Here is a 14,556-nt window from a genome sequence, read left to right as displayed (position 1 = left end):
TTAGGTTAGGTTAGGTTAGGTTAGGTTAGGTTAGGTTAGGTTAGGTTAGGTTAGGTTAGGTTAGGTTAGGTTAGGTTAGGTTAGGTTAGGTTAGGTTAGGTTAGGTTAGGTTAGGTTAGGTTAGGTTAGGTTAGGTTAGGTTAGGTTAGGTTAGGTTAGGTTAGGTTAGGTTAGGTTAGGTTAGGTTAGGTTAGGTTAGGTTAGGTTAGGTTAGGTTAGGTTAGGTTAGGTTAGGTTAGGTTAGGTTAGGTTAGGTTAGGTTAGGTTAGGTTAGGTTAGGTTAGGTTAGGTTAGGTTAGGTTAGGTTAGGTTAGGTTAGGTTAGGTTAGGTTAGGTTAGGTTAGGTTAGGTTAGGTTAGGTTAGGTTAGGTTAGGTTAGGTTAGGTTAGGTTAGGTTAGGTTAGGTTAGGTTAGGTTAGGTTAGGTTAGGTTAGGTTAGGTTAGGTTAGGTTAGGTTAGGTTAGGTTAGGTTAGGTTAGGTTAGGTTAGGTTAGGTTAGGTTAGGTTAGGTTAGGTTAGGTTAGGTTAGGTTAGGTTAGGTTAGGTTAGGTTAGGTTAGGTTAGGTTAGGTTAGGTTAGGTTAGGTTAGGTTAGGTTAGGTTAGGTTAGGTTAGGTTAGGTTAGGTTAGGTTAGGTTAGGTTAGGTTAGGTTAGGTTAGGTTAGGTTAGGTTAGGTTAGGTTAGGTTAGGTTAGGTTAGGTTAGGTTAGGTTAGGTTAGGTTAGGTTAGGTTAGGTTAGGTTAGGTTAGGTTAGGTTAGGTTAGGTTAGGTTAGGTTAGGTTAGGTTAGGTTAGGTTAGGTTAGGTTAGGTTAGGTTAGGTTAGGTTAGGTTAGGTTAGGTTAGGTTAGGTTAGGTTAGGTTAGGTTAGGTTAGGTTAGGTTAGGTTAGGTTAGGTTAGGTTAGGTTAGGTTAGGTTAGGTTAGGTTAGGTTAGGTTAGGTTAGGTTAGGTTAGGTTAGGTTAGGTTAGGTTAGGTTAGGTTAGGTTAGGTTAGGTTAGGTTAGGTTAGGTTAGGTTAGGTTAGGTTAGGTTAGGTTAGGTTAGGTTAGGTTAGGTTAGGTTAGGTTAGGTTAGGTTAGGTTAGGTTAGGTTAGGTTAGGTTAGGTTAGGTTAGGTTAGGTTAGGTTAGGTTAGGTTAGGTTAGGTTAGGTTAGGTTAGGTTAGGTTAGGTTAGGTTAGGTTAGGTTAGGTTAGGTTAGGTTAGGTTAGGTTAGGTTAGGTTAGGTTAGGTTAGGTTAGGTTAGGTTAGGTTAGGTTAGGTTAGGTTAGGTTAGGTTAGGTTAGGTTAGGTTAGGTTAGGTTAGGTTAGGTTAGGTTAGGTTAGGTTAGGTTAGGTTAGGTTAGGTTAGGTTAGGTTAGGTTAGGTTAGGTTAGGTTAGGTTAGGTTAGGTTAGGTTAGGTTAGGTTAGGTTAGGTTAGGTTAGGTTAGGTTAGGTTAGGTTAGGTTAGGTTAGGTTAGGTTAGGTTAGGTTAGGTTAGGTTAGGTTAGGTTAGGTTAGGTTAGGTTAGGTTAGGTTAGGTTAGGTTAGGTTAGGTTAGGTTAGGTTAGGTTAGGTTAGGTTAGGTTAGGTTAGGTTAGGTTAGGTTAGGTTAGGTTAGGTTAGGTTAGGTTAGGTTAGGTTAGGTTAGGTTAGGTTAGGTTAGGTTAGGTTAGGTTAGGTTAGGTTAGGTTAGGTTAGGTTAGGTTAGGTTAGGTTAGGTTAGGTTAGGTTAGGTTAGGTTAGGTTAGGTTAGGTTAGGTTAGGTTAGGTTAGGTTAGGTTAGGTTAGGTTAGGTTAGGTTAGGTTAGGTTAGGTTAGGTTAGGTTAGGTTAGGTTAGGTTAGGTTAGGTTAGGTTAGGTTAGGTTAGGTTAGGTTAGGTTAGGTTAGGTTAGGTTAGGTTAGGTTAGGTTAGGTTAGGTTAGGTTAGGTTAGGTTAGGTTAGGTTAGGTTAGGTTAGGTTAGGTTAGGTTAGGTTAGGTTAGGTTAGGTTAGGTTAGGTTAGGTTAGGTTAGGTTAGGTTAGGTTAGGTTAGGTTAGGTTAGGTTAGGTTAGGTTAGGTTAGGTTAGGTTAGGTTAGGTTAGGTTAGGTTAGGTTAGGTTAGGTTAGGTTAGGTTAGGTTAGGTTAGGTTAGGTTAGGTTAGGTTAGGTTAGGTTAGGTTAGGTTAGGTTAGGTTAGGTTAGGTTAGGTTAGGTTAGGTTAGGTTAGGTTAGGTTAGGTTAGGTTAGGTTAGGTTAGGTTAGGTTAGGTTAGGTTAGGTTAGGTTAGGTTAGGTTAGGTTAGGTTAGGTTAGGTTAGGTTAGGTTAGGTTAGGTTAGGTTAGGTTAGGTTAGGTTAGGTTAGGTTAGGTTAGGTTAGGTTAGGTTAGGTTAGGTTAGGTTAGGTTAGGTTAGGTTAGGTTAGGTTAGGTTAGGTTAGGTTAGGTTAGGTTAGGTTAGGTTAGGTTAGGTTAGGTTAGGTTAGGTTAGGTTAGGTTAGGTTAGGTTAGGTTAGGTTAGGTTAGGTTAGGTTAGGTTAGGTTAGGTTAGGTTAGGTTAGGTTAGGTTAGGTTAGGTTAGGTTAGGTTAGGTTAGGTTAGGTTAGGTTAGGTTAGGTTAGGTTAGGTTAGGTTAGGTTAGGTTAGGTTAGGTTAGGTTAGGTTAGGTTAGGTTAGGTTAGGTTAGGTTAGGTTAGGTTAGGTTAGGTTAGGTTAGGTTAGGTTAGGTTAGGTTAGGTTAGGTTAGGTTAGGTTAGGTTAGGTTAGGTTAGGTTAGGTTAGGTTAGGTTAGGTTAGGTTAGGTTAGGTTAGGTTAGGTTAGGTTAGGTTAGGTTAGGTTAGGTTAGGTTAGGTTAGGTTAGGTTAGGTTAGGTTAGGTTAGGTTAGGTTAGGTTAGGTTAGGTTAGGTTAGGTTAGGTTAGGTTAGGTTAGGTTAGGTTAGGTTAGGTTAGGTTAGGTTAGGTTAGGTTAGGTTAGGTTAGGTTAGGTTAGGTTAGGTTAGGTTAGGTTAGGTTAGGTTAGGTTAGGTTAGGTTAGGTTAGGTTAGGTTAGGTTGGGTCAAGAATGGAAGGACATGCGCTCCACACTGAGTCCAGCGTTCACCAGCTCGAAGATGCGTCTGATGGTACCTTTCATGGTAGAAGTCGGAGAGCAGATGATGCAGTCACTACATCAAAGTATAAAACAATCCAAAGGTGAGTTTCACAAATGAGTCATCATCCTTTTTGTCCATATCTTTTTGTCTCATCTCTTTTTTGTCCATATTGCATGTGCGAAGAGTCTCCTTTTTTTAAATTCGCCTTTAGATTTCATTACATATTCGCCATTTTTAACCATAAAACCGCCTGTGTCGCATATATGCGACGCATATTTCCGTGTTCCCGCCGCTCATGTTGTATTGCTGCGACAGAGAACATAACTACATTATGTTTTCGTTCTATTCAGACGATTACTTGGTAATAAAATATTTAACTGGGCGGTTAAAGGTTTAATGACATGACTATGATCATCATTACTTACGAAGTAATAAAATATGGGAATGCGAAGCAGTAAATAATATTTGGGGATTTTAAAACCTGATACTCTTTACAGATGGCTCCATAGACATAGAATGCAAGGACTTAACGACCAGATACGCCAACGATGTGATAGCGTCCTGCGCCTTCGGCTTGAAGGTGGACTCTCACAATGATAAGAACAACACCTTCTATGCCCTGGGCAAGGAAACCTCCTCGTTCAACTTCCGACAGATGATGACCTTCTTCATGCTCATTAATGCACCAGCTTTAGCTAAGGTACGGCCAATAATTTATTTTGTTAAAGCCTTAACAAGTTCTTTCCTTTTTTAAAAACGTTGCCCTACATTACGATGTTTTCCTGTGTCGTGGGTACGTTTACAAACATACAAGTTCACATACACATTACACACAAAAGAATTTTTGGTATAAACAAAAAGTTGCTCTTGAATCGAACCCACTACACGTTGCGTGGCAGCCAGTTACCCAGCCACCGCACTGACTGTGCAGTCGACCATAACTGCCTAAAGAAAACTGTTGAAAGCAAATCCTCCGCTAAGCGTCGGTCACCAGTTACCGACGTGGCGGTTACCCATGTTAATCAATTGTTCAATAATAAATGTACACGACAATTACATTTAAAATGTAAATATTATGATCGACATGTAAACATTGAGTCATTCATTCAATAATGTATTCTATACACACGACTCAAAGTTCAAGGTCATTTTGCCGCGGTTGCCATAACAAAGTAAGTGTGCGAGCGACGCAATTAAAATTTAATCTACCGGTCACTTGTGTGTAATGGTATAGTAATGGTATTGATATAGAAGATAACAGTAAATACAACATAATATGAATAATTATGTTAATACCACTGCCATATCTGTAAACGATCAAGATTATATTTCAATGTAATTTCTACTCTATCCCGCAGTTACTAAAGTTGGATTTCCTCTCCGAGTCCTCCAAGGAAGCATTCAAGAAGCTAGTGCTTGGCACAATGGAAAATCGAGAGTTAAAGAATATCATCAGACCCGACATGATCCATTTGTTGATGGAAGCTAAAAAAGGTAAACATAAGAAAATATAAAACACTGATAATGTTAATATAATTGATAAGAATGATATTAATAATGACTTTTTAATTACAGGTAGATTGACTCATGATGAAATCAAAACCAATGATCTAGCAGCCGGATTTGCGACCGTCGAGGAATCATCTGTAGGACAGAAAGAAATCAATAGAGGTATGTATTACGTGGTGGTTGACTGTCGTAGTGGCACGGATGTTTAAGACGCTCGCTTCTCACACATGAGAGAGCGGGTTCGAAACCTACCAACGGCAAATACCAATGCGACTTTTTCAAAATTATATGTACTTTCTAAGATTGTTTAGACACAATTGACATATGGTGAAGAAAAACATCGTAATGTAACCTGAGCTTATAATTTCTAATTACAAGTTTGAAATCGCCAACCCGCATTGAGCAAGAATGTTGATAAATACTCAAACCTACTCCATGCGAGAAGAGGTTTTGGTCAACAGTGACCATTAATAGGGTGTTGATATGCTGTATTACAAAGTAAAACTTAGTTTAGACGTCAATGCAGCAAAAACTGATGCATTTAAAGCTGTTATTTAAATAATTTTAGCTAAAGTTGTTAGTGGATTATTAGATATACAAAAATGCAAACAACGTCACGGTGATTGACGGCCAAAATATGAATGATATTAAAATCTCGTTAGATGGATAAAAACGTTTGATAAAAAATATCATTCGTACAAAACACGGATGTTCATTTTAATAACACATTGACTGAATCTGTGGATTGTATACGAATCACTTAAAACCTGTATTAGTACTAAACTTATTCTTACGTCATTCACGACTTTACTGACTTGTGCCAGCGGCTTTGCCCGGTTTTCTGTGGGATTAAAAGTAACCTATGTAATACATTTTATAATCTACCCCTGTTCCAAATTTCATCTTGATCCTTTTAGACGTTTTGACGTTAAGTGATATTAGATATTATTAGTTATTAATTTTAATGTCTCTATCCGTACTTTAAAACGTTTTTTTCATTAATTAGATATTATTATAGAGATATCATCATATTATAGAGATTATAGATCATAGAGATATCTTCAACTTAACTCAATCACATCATTATTCTTCTAGTATGGACTGACGAGGACCTCGTGGCGCAAGCAGTACTATTCTTCATAGCTGGTTTCGAGACAGTATCATCAGGAATGTCCTTCCTTCTCTATGAGCTGGCTTTGAACCCCGATGTCCAGGATCGGTTGGCGCAGGAGATCAAGGAGAATGACGCTAAGAACGGCGGCAAGTTCGACTTCAACTCCATACAGAATATGGTCTATATGGATATGGTTGTGTCAGGTAAGGTTTATGAAGATGGTTAATAATTATTGTAGAAGTATTTTTTATGGTATAAGGTAAATGAGTAGACGGAACACTTGATGGTAAGCAATCACCGCCGCCCATGGATACCAGAAACACCAGAGGCGTTACATGTGTGTTGCCTTTTGGGGAGTTAGGAATTTAAGGGTTGTAGGGGAATTGTTGAGGATTGGGAAGATTTGGAAGCGGAGTAACTGGGCCTCCGTTAACCTCACTCACACAGCGAAACACAACGCAAGCGTTGTTTCACGTCAAGATACCTACAAATTAATATAACGTAATAATTCTAGAAGCTAAGCTACAATAGAAATTAAAGTAGCACAAACTATAAAACAATAAAATAACAATAATGTTAGAAACTAATCTTTTTTTTTTTTTTTTAATTTATTCAATTCAATTCTACAATTAAGTTTATATAAGTTAATAATCGCCAAACTGCTTTGGCAGTTTGCAGGCGTTTCGCTCATTAACATAATTACACATGTAGAATATCTAATTACTAAATGAATATCTATTTACGTACTCCCTTATTCATTACTTACAATGTTTTATTTATGTATTATTTCTATTTATACACAATTTATTTTCTTTCCCGTATCCAAGCATATTTTTAATTTTTCTTTTTAATGTTAATTTACATGTTATTTTTTTATCTTCCCTCAATTCTTCATACTTATTACATAATCTAGGTACCACATATTTTCTAGTTCTTTCCCCATAATAATTATTCACTTTTAACTGTTCTAACTTGCCCTTCTTGCTCGACCTTACACTGTACTTAAATATTTTTTAAGTTTTATATTCCTCCATATAATATGTTTCTAGTGCTATTAAATATCTTACTTTTTCATCCACGGGTATAATATTACATTCTCTAAATATTTTGTTATAGTCATCTTTACATTTTTGTTTTGTTTTTTTATCCACTATAATTTTTAGGAATCTTAATTGTATCTTCCTAATCTCTTCTATGTATGTTTTAAATGTTAATCCATAGCAACTTAATCCATAACTAAACAATGAATCAGCCAGTGCATAATAGACCATTAGTAAAGTTCGATTATCTACCATTCTTTTGAGGTTATGGAATTTACTAAGAAGTAATCTTAATCTATTGCATATTGAAGTTACCTGTGGTTTCCAATTAAATTTTTCATCTATTAATAATCCCAAGTATTTGATAGTACTTACAAGTTCCACTCTTTCACATTGACACACACTGTTTTTGTGTAGGCATTCAAATGAGTGCCCAACTATGTTAATATTATTGGTTTGTCTTGCGATTCCACTGTAGGGTGAATGTATATGCATACACTTTGTTTTATTAGCGTTAAGTATTATTTCATTATCGTGAGCCCATTTATTTATTTTATCAAAATCATTTTGCATCTGCGCTTCCATCTCTTTTATGTTTTTGCCGGATATTAACATACACGTATCATCTGCATACATAAACACCCCACAGTAGTCCACTACATTCACCATGCTGTTTACATGCATTATGTAACCCACCGGTCCATATACGGATCCGGTGGGTACACCCAGTGTGACATTCGCCTCTGCCCCCTTTGTACCATCTACAAAGGTACAGAGCGTCCTGTTCTTCAAGTAGCTAGAGAAGAATTTGTTAGTAGGTCCACTAATACCACACTCGTCCATAGCTTGCAATAACTGATCGTGGTCCAGCGTATCAAACGCCTTTTTGAAGTCTATAAACAGTGCTAGTATTTGATCCCTATTGCTAAGTTTCTCATTTATGTAATCTGTAAATAATGTCAGTATGGTATTAGTGCTCCTACCTCTCCTGAAGCCGTGCTGACAATCAGTTAATATTTCATTACTTTCCAAAAAATTACTTATCTGTGCTACTACTACTTTTTCGACAATTTTGTTAATAACAGATAATACAGCTATAGGCCTGTAATTAGTGTAGTCTAGATGACATCCTTGTTTATAAATGGGTCTAATCAGGGCTTTTTTTAGATTTTCAGGGTATATTCCTGTTTTTACACACATATTTATGAACCTGGCTAGTATTTTACTAAAATCATTATTTAAAAATTTTAAATCCTGTACCCTAATCTGGTCCATACTAGGAGCCTTGTCATTATTTAAGCTTTTTATAATTTTACTCACATACTCAGGAGTTACCTCTTTAAATCTGAATGATACTATGTTTTTATTTACATATGTGCTTCTATCTAAGAATTTGATACTACAACTATGTTTTAATTTTATAATTTCTTGTGTAAAAGTATATGCAAATTTTGTACATATATTATACATGTTATCAGTCCTTCCTAAGTATTTCTTAATTGTGCTATCAATGGTAACTTTTTGTTTACCTATCCATAAATTAATGTTATACCATATTTTTTTAAAATCACCTTTACATTTGCTTAATTGTTGCCGTCTATGCCTATTTTTCGCAGCATTCACTGATTTATTGACTTTATTTCGTAGTTTCGTATATTCTAACCTCTTATTCATATTTGATGGTTCAGCCTTCCAGATCCTAAATAGTTCATTTTTCTTTGTAATTAAATTGATTAATGTGTTACTCACCCACGGTTGTGTTATTCTTCTATTATTTTGATTAATCATAACCATACTTTCAGAGTAAATGCTGCGGAAAACAAGACACAGTTCACTATACAACATTATTGGGCATATAATATGCATATAGTCCATCCAGTCAACACCGTCAAGTTTTTCTTTCACTAATTTATTACTCAACACAGCCCGGCCAACACTATTATTGTTAAACTTATTTACGCACGTTTCACACTCAATTCTTACGCCTGTCATATGATGATCTGATAAGCCGCATGCAAATGTGTGCGTGGAGCTGCACTTGGCCGCGCCACTGACTTGCACCCACACATGGTCAATGCACGACGTCTGTAGCTGTCCTTCAACTATTGCTTCCCTAGTTATCGTTGTAGTAGGCAACGCAATCTGTAGGCCGTGGCTACACAGAGTATTTTTATAGTTACTTATTAATGCATTCTGCTTATTTCCTAATAAGTCTATATTCATATCTCCGATGATGATAACGTTTTCTTGAGTGGGTATATTCTCTAATATGCGTTCCAAATGTTCAATAAACTGCACTTTGTTTTTGTTTGGAGGTCTATATATACCAATAATGTTTAGCGAATAACTCTTGTGAAGGTCTATTTTTCCGTAAACAACTTCTACTTCTGTGCTGTACGACTTTTCTTCCGTAAAATTTAAATTTTCTTTTATATACATCAATATTCCCCCTCCTCTCCTGTTACTTCTTGTGTATTCAAGAGTATTATATCCATTAATTTTAAATAATGGCAGTTCTTCATTTTTTATATTTATTTCTGTTAGTATTATTATGTCTATGTTAAATTTATTTGCATTTAACAACACTAGTAATTGATTGAATTGTTTTTTTAGGGACCTGATATTAATATGTATTATGTCTATATCTTTGTTATTTTTGTTCAAAATATAGGTACTCCATTCTTTTATACATTCATATTGATGAAATTCATAATCTTGTTCATTTTTTTGTAGCTGTAGAGGATCGAATTTATATGTATTGACAAATTTCTTAGTGTATCCCAGGCCTTACTTATGGAATGTTATTGGGAATCATTCTTGGTGGCCACTTCATTCGTGGTGGTTTCACTATGTCCTCTGCATCGCGGTACACGTCCTCCTGATCTTGCTCAGGTGCTTTGGGTGTATTATCTATCGATATTTTATTTTGCAGAACTTCTTCGACTTTGGCCACCTGGCGTTGCTCTCGACAGACTGTGCACTAAGGACTACAACTTGGGCAAACCGAACCCTAAAGCTGAGAAAGATTTCATTGTAAGTAAAACCTTATTACACATACATAAGGTAAATAACTACTTTTTATTTTAATGTCCGTCTCGTAGATTATTTGAAAACATTAGACACGTATATTTTATTTTCTTACGGAAGCAAATACTTTTGAAGATATATTGATTTGAATATCGTGTGACGTCATTTGTAGATACGTTTTATACATAGAAATGATGTAAGTTTAGAAGTGGGGGCAACCGATTCCTAAATTCGCCTTTGTATCAAATAAAATATTTTTAACGCTCAATACTTTTGTTTTACAGCTTCGCAAAGGCACCGGAGTCTGGATTCCAGTGTACCCAATCCACCGTGACCCTCAGTACTTCCCGAACCCTGACAAGTTCGATCCAGAGCGCTTCTCAGAAGAAAACAAACACACGATCAATCCTGTTACGTATATGCCCTTCGGTGCCGGACCTAGGAACTGCATTGGTGAGTGGGATTTGAATTTTCTTTTAGCCGGTAAACGAGAAGATGGATTACCTCATGGTAAGCAATAGCCGCCGCCCGAAACACCCGAGGCGTTTCAAATATGTTGCCGGCCTTTTGAGGATTAGGAAATTAAGGGTTGTTGGGGAATCAGGGATAGAGAAGACTGGGAAGGGGTGTAATTGAGCCTCCGATTTAGTAAGTCGATGGGTATATAAAGCTATCTACACTTCATTGGTATAAAAACACAAGAAAATAGGCAGTTAATAAACATGCGAAGAAGGAAAATGATAGTTGAAGTTTTACTGGTGTAAAAAAATATTCTAAAGAAAACTCTGTTTCATATTCTACAGGGTCCAGATTTGCACTATGTGAGATGAAGGTAATGGCCTACCAGATCCTGCGTGAGATGGAAGTGTCTCCTTGCACGAAGACCTGCATACCAGCCAAGTTGTGCAAGAATACTTTCAACCTGAGGCTCGAAGGGGGACACTGGTTGAAATTCAGACCAAGGACTTAGAAGAAAATAAAGAGCATTTTATTTAGTTTAAGCGATATTCGACTTTATTACAAAGAGATTTGTCTGCCCTTTGAGCAATAGGTAATTATTGCCAAAATATTATTTGTTGTTTGTGACACAAGTTGATTAAGTATTCATAATGTAATTGTTAATAACTATAAAATCAAATTGGAAATCTATTTGTCAGCTGTTTAGTCTAGATTCATGTTCTGTATCCTCAGTACGTATTTGTTTTATGTTCAACGAGATCGAAACGAGAGTACGTTTCGCGCTGTTATTGGTTGGTTTATTCGTACTGCCCAATCAGGGGCCGTATTATGAACTCTTATTTCCAGTCAGTTTACGCCGTGAATTGAATTGCCTGGCTAATTCGTATTATGAACACTACTGCCAGCCAGTCAGTGGTCACGTGACAACACAGACCGATTTCTGCACGACTTTTGGCTGGCTGGCTGTCGTTTACGCGTATTATGAACTCTATTTTGACGTTTCAATTGCCATGTTAAATGTCAAATTATGACTTTAGAAACCATTCAATAAAAGCTTCTCACTTGCCGCTTAAATTGAATTGTTTAATTTTGTTTTGGGTTTTAAATATCACAATGTGTGACGAATTAATATCCTTCGATTTTTTGGAAAGTGATGACAGTAGTGACGAGGAGGGACCTAGGCACCAAATGGTCAAAAGGCGTAAAATACGCCAAGAATGTGATCCATTCTCGATCGAAGACCGGGAATTTATCAAAAGATATAGGCTTACCAAGGATTTGGTACGGAATCTTTGTGATGAGCTTAAACCTCATATGTCTGTGCCAAAAAAATCAACAGATTTGTCTGTAGAGACCAAGGTTGGTACCAAGCTGCTTATTTTTCTAGTGCACTGAATAAAAAGGCCATGTATTTATATATACATATTTGGTATTATTTTACATTAATAAAATAATGTTTAATTAATATCTTTAGTTGAACATTCATATATATTTATCTTAACATTAAATACATCTATCTTTACAGGCACACCTAATACGATAAATGCAGTACTTATAAATTTAAAAATAAAAACCAAATATCTGTATGAACACAAAATTAAACTTAACATTAACCTAATACTTACTTACTAACATTTACAAATTATAGGAACTCTTTAAACAATTATACACCAATTCAAACAAATCCAGCCATAACTAACTGTTTTGTCATTTTAGGTTTTAGTTGCATTATCTTTTTATGCGACTGGGTCTTACCAACGTCCCATTGGAGATATTGGCTCACACTCCATCTCCCAGCCAACAGTTTCAGTTGTAATAAAAGAAATTACAGCTTTATTGAATTTGCCTCAAATAAGGGCAAAATATATTAAGTGGCCACAATCATCATCAGAACGCCGTGCTAATGTTGTAAAGTAAGTTTAAAAAAACATCCTTTTTTTATCATGTACTCCACTACTACCACCAGGCATATAAATTAAATACACAATACAATATACTACCACCAGGCATATTCATAGCATGTTTACAAAATAGTGACCATATAGGCCTAAACTAAAACTGCCTAAGTGTGGCAAAAAAATAATAATAGACTTAGACTTAAGACTTACTTAGATGTCTGTGACTCATGTCTTTAAATGTATTAACCAGGTTCTTATTTAAGATAAACTTTGTTTTTCAGATTCTATAATAAATTTGGCATGCCCGGTGTGTTGGGCTGTATTGATTGCACCCATGTTGCAATTATTCGCCCGCAGGAACATGAAGAGAGATATTACTGCAGAAAACAATACCACTCTCTTAATGTACAATTGGTAAAAAAATTCATAAATAATTATTAGGATTTATTTAAATTAAAAGTAACAAAAATTAAAGTTATATTTATAATAAAACAAGAAACTTAATAACTATAATTACAACATATTTTAGATTAGCAATGCTGACATGGAGATTATCAGACAAAAATTAAAAAGTAACAAAAATTAAAGTTATATTTATAATAAAACAAGAAACTTAATAACTATAATTACAATATATTTTAGATTAGCAATGCTGACATGGAGATTATCAGACAAAAATTAAAAAGTAACAAAAATTAAAGTTATATTTATAATAAAACAAGAAACTTAATAACTATAATTACAATATATTTTAGATTAGCAATGCTGACATGGAGATTATTAGTGTGGATGCTAGTCATGGAGGTGCATCGCATGACTCATTTATTTGGGAGAGCCATCCACTTAAACCATATATGGAAATAATTAATAGAAATGAGTCTGTATGGTTACTGGGTATGTAAAAATAATAAATATAAATGAATGTAATTATGAACAGTACACAAATTGGATTTTCATTGGTATTAATTTATTTTTAGGTGATTCTGGCTACGCCCTGAGGAGGTACATGATGACTCCAATTGTCAACACCTCTCCAGGCTCTCCAGAAGCCTCTTACACTTACCTCCACACAAAAACCAGAAATATAGTTGAAAGAACTATAGGGTTGCTAAAAGCAAGATTCCGGTGTCTATTAGTACACCGGGTCTTACATTATTCACCCATAGTAGCAGCCTCAATAGTCAACGCTTGCACAGTGTTGCACAATATTTGTGTAAGAGGCAATGTAGTAGAAATACCTGAATTGTCAGAGGAGGAGTTGGTGTACGAAGCAAGCATGCAGCAGTCACAGCCTCACCATGCACAGGGTGCAACAGGCAGCGCCCGTGAGTTGAGAGATGGCTTAGCTGCTAGAAGCGCCCTCGTCACTCGTCTCTCTGCCTCCCGTTCTTCTAGACAATAATTTTTATATACATTTATTAATGATAAACAAATACAATGTAATATCTTGATTTGGCTCACGAGGTTGTCGACATGTGGAATGTGGATTTGGCTATCGTTGTGCCGATAGTCGTATCGGCCAACGGATTAATACCCAACAGCCTCACCTTAGGAGGCTGGGGTTGGGCGGATGGATCAAGGGCCTGATGCAGAAGGCAGTACTCCTCGAAACGGCACGTATTGTGAGGAGGTTTCTGTCTCTGGAGCCCTAACCACCCGGTAGCTTGGACCATGCTCCCGCTAATGGTCGGCTCCTATTTTTATATTTTTAAATATTATTTTATTTTGTATTTTTTAAAAATGTAAATTTAGAAAATTTTAAATAAATGTTAATAATAATAAATACAGACTTGGTTAAGTGGGACCTGAATAAGTGAGAAACCTCCACAATGTTATGTTATGTTATGTTCACCTCCATTAATGGAACCCTCTGTAAATGAGACAAATGTTTATTTGAGATGTCTCACTTAACGAGGTTTCACTGTATAATAAATGTATGTATTACCTGTCCATTTTATCCGCTATTTTATTAATTCCTATAAGTATTTGTTTTAATGATTCTGCATTTTCTCTTTCCACTGCCAATCTTTCTTGGTCCACTGCCAATCTTTCTTGGTCCACTGCCAATCTTTCTTGGTCCACTGCCAATCTTTCTTGGCTTAATTGTACGAGTTGCCGGCGAGCCTCCTCCTTGCTCATGCCACGTCGCCGGCGTGAACGTACACGGGGTACTAAGCGAGGGAGTGGTATTTCCCCTTGAAGAGGTTGTACCAGAGGAGGCTGTGTTGGTAGCCCCTCCTGCTGTGGTATTACTGGTGGCACCGCTGCCGGCGATGGTACCTCTTCCTGACGTGATATACTCTCAATTAAATTAGGTGAGTCTGCAGGCCAGACAACCATAGCCCCTTCTGTTGCTGCAGCAGAGCTAGTGATGGCTTGTGGAGCCTGAAATGTAATATATATTTAAATTAACTATGCATTTTAATAAAATTGCAAAACATATCATAAATTTTGTTT

General features: G+C 36.3%; 3 protein-coding genes across 5 annotated transcripts in view; 2 read left to right on the top strand and 1 right to left on the bottom strand.

Annotated features, from left to right (window-relative positions):
• The first annotated feature begins 3,015 nt into the window (after positions 1 to 3,015).
• Positions 3,016 to 11,275, top strand: LOC118262727 (cytochrome P450 9e2). The gene is made up of 8 exons (XM_035574297.2): positions 3,016 to 3,152; positions 3,550 to 3,752; positions 4,411 to 4,546; positions 4,628 to 4,723; positions 5,657 to 5,878; positions 9,648 to 9,748; positions 10,027 to 10,195; positions 10,546 to 11,275. The coding sequence occupies exons 1-8, from the start codon at positions 3,032 to 3,034 to the stop codon at positions 10,710 to 10,712; spliced, it is 1,215 nt and encodes a 404-aa protein (XP_035430190.2). The 5' UTR covers positions 3,016 to 3,031; the 3' UTR covers positions 10,713 to 11,275.
• Positions 11,219 to 14,056, top strand: LOC118268700 (putative nuclease HARBI1). The gene is made up of 5 exons (XM_050697653.1): positions 11,219 to 11,560; positions 11,918 to 12,114; positions 12,381 to 12,513; positions 12,855 to 12,993; positions 13,077 to 14,056. Exons 1-5 carry the CDS (start codon positions 11,219 to 11,221, stop codon positions 13,499 to 13,501), a joined length of 1,236 nt encoding a protein of 411 aa, XP_050553610.1. The 3' UTR covers positions 13,502 to 14,056.
• LOC118268702 (myb/SANT-like DNA-binding domain-containing protein 4) overlaps positions 13,338 to 14,556 on the bottom strand; it is a 128,119-nt gene continuing 126,900 nt past the window's right edge. For 2 of the 3 annotated variants that reach the window (XM_050697654.1, XM_050697656.1), the window contains exons 4-5: positions 14,045 to 14,484; positions 13,345 to 13,490 (exon numbers count right to left, since the gene is read on the bottom strand). In XM_050697654.1, the coding sequence (XP_050553611.1) occupies positions 13,442 to 13,490; positions 14,045 to 14,484 (489 nt within the window). In that variant the 3' untranslated portion in view covers positions 13,345 to 13,441. Of the gene's footprint in view, positions 13,491 to 14,044; positions 14,485 to 14,556 lie in introns of all 3 variants that reach the window. The other variant, XM_050697655.1, reaches the window with a different exon arrangement.

Source organism: Spodoptera frugiperda, chromosome 12, assembly GCF_023101765.2.
Source record: "Spodoptera frugiperda isolate SF20-4 chromosome 12, AGI-APGP_CSIRO_Sfru_2.0, whole genome shotgun sequence".
Lineage (NCBI taxonomy): Eukaryota > Metazoa > Arthropoda > Insecta > Lepidoptera > Noctuidae > Spodoptera > Spodoptera frugiperda.
Note: the sequence above shows the minus strand (reverse complement) of the source record. Positions and strands in the feature narration are given on the sequence as shown.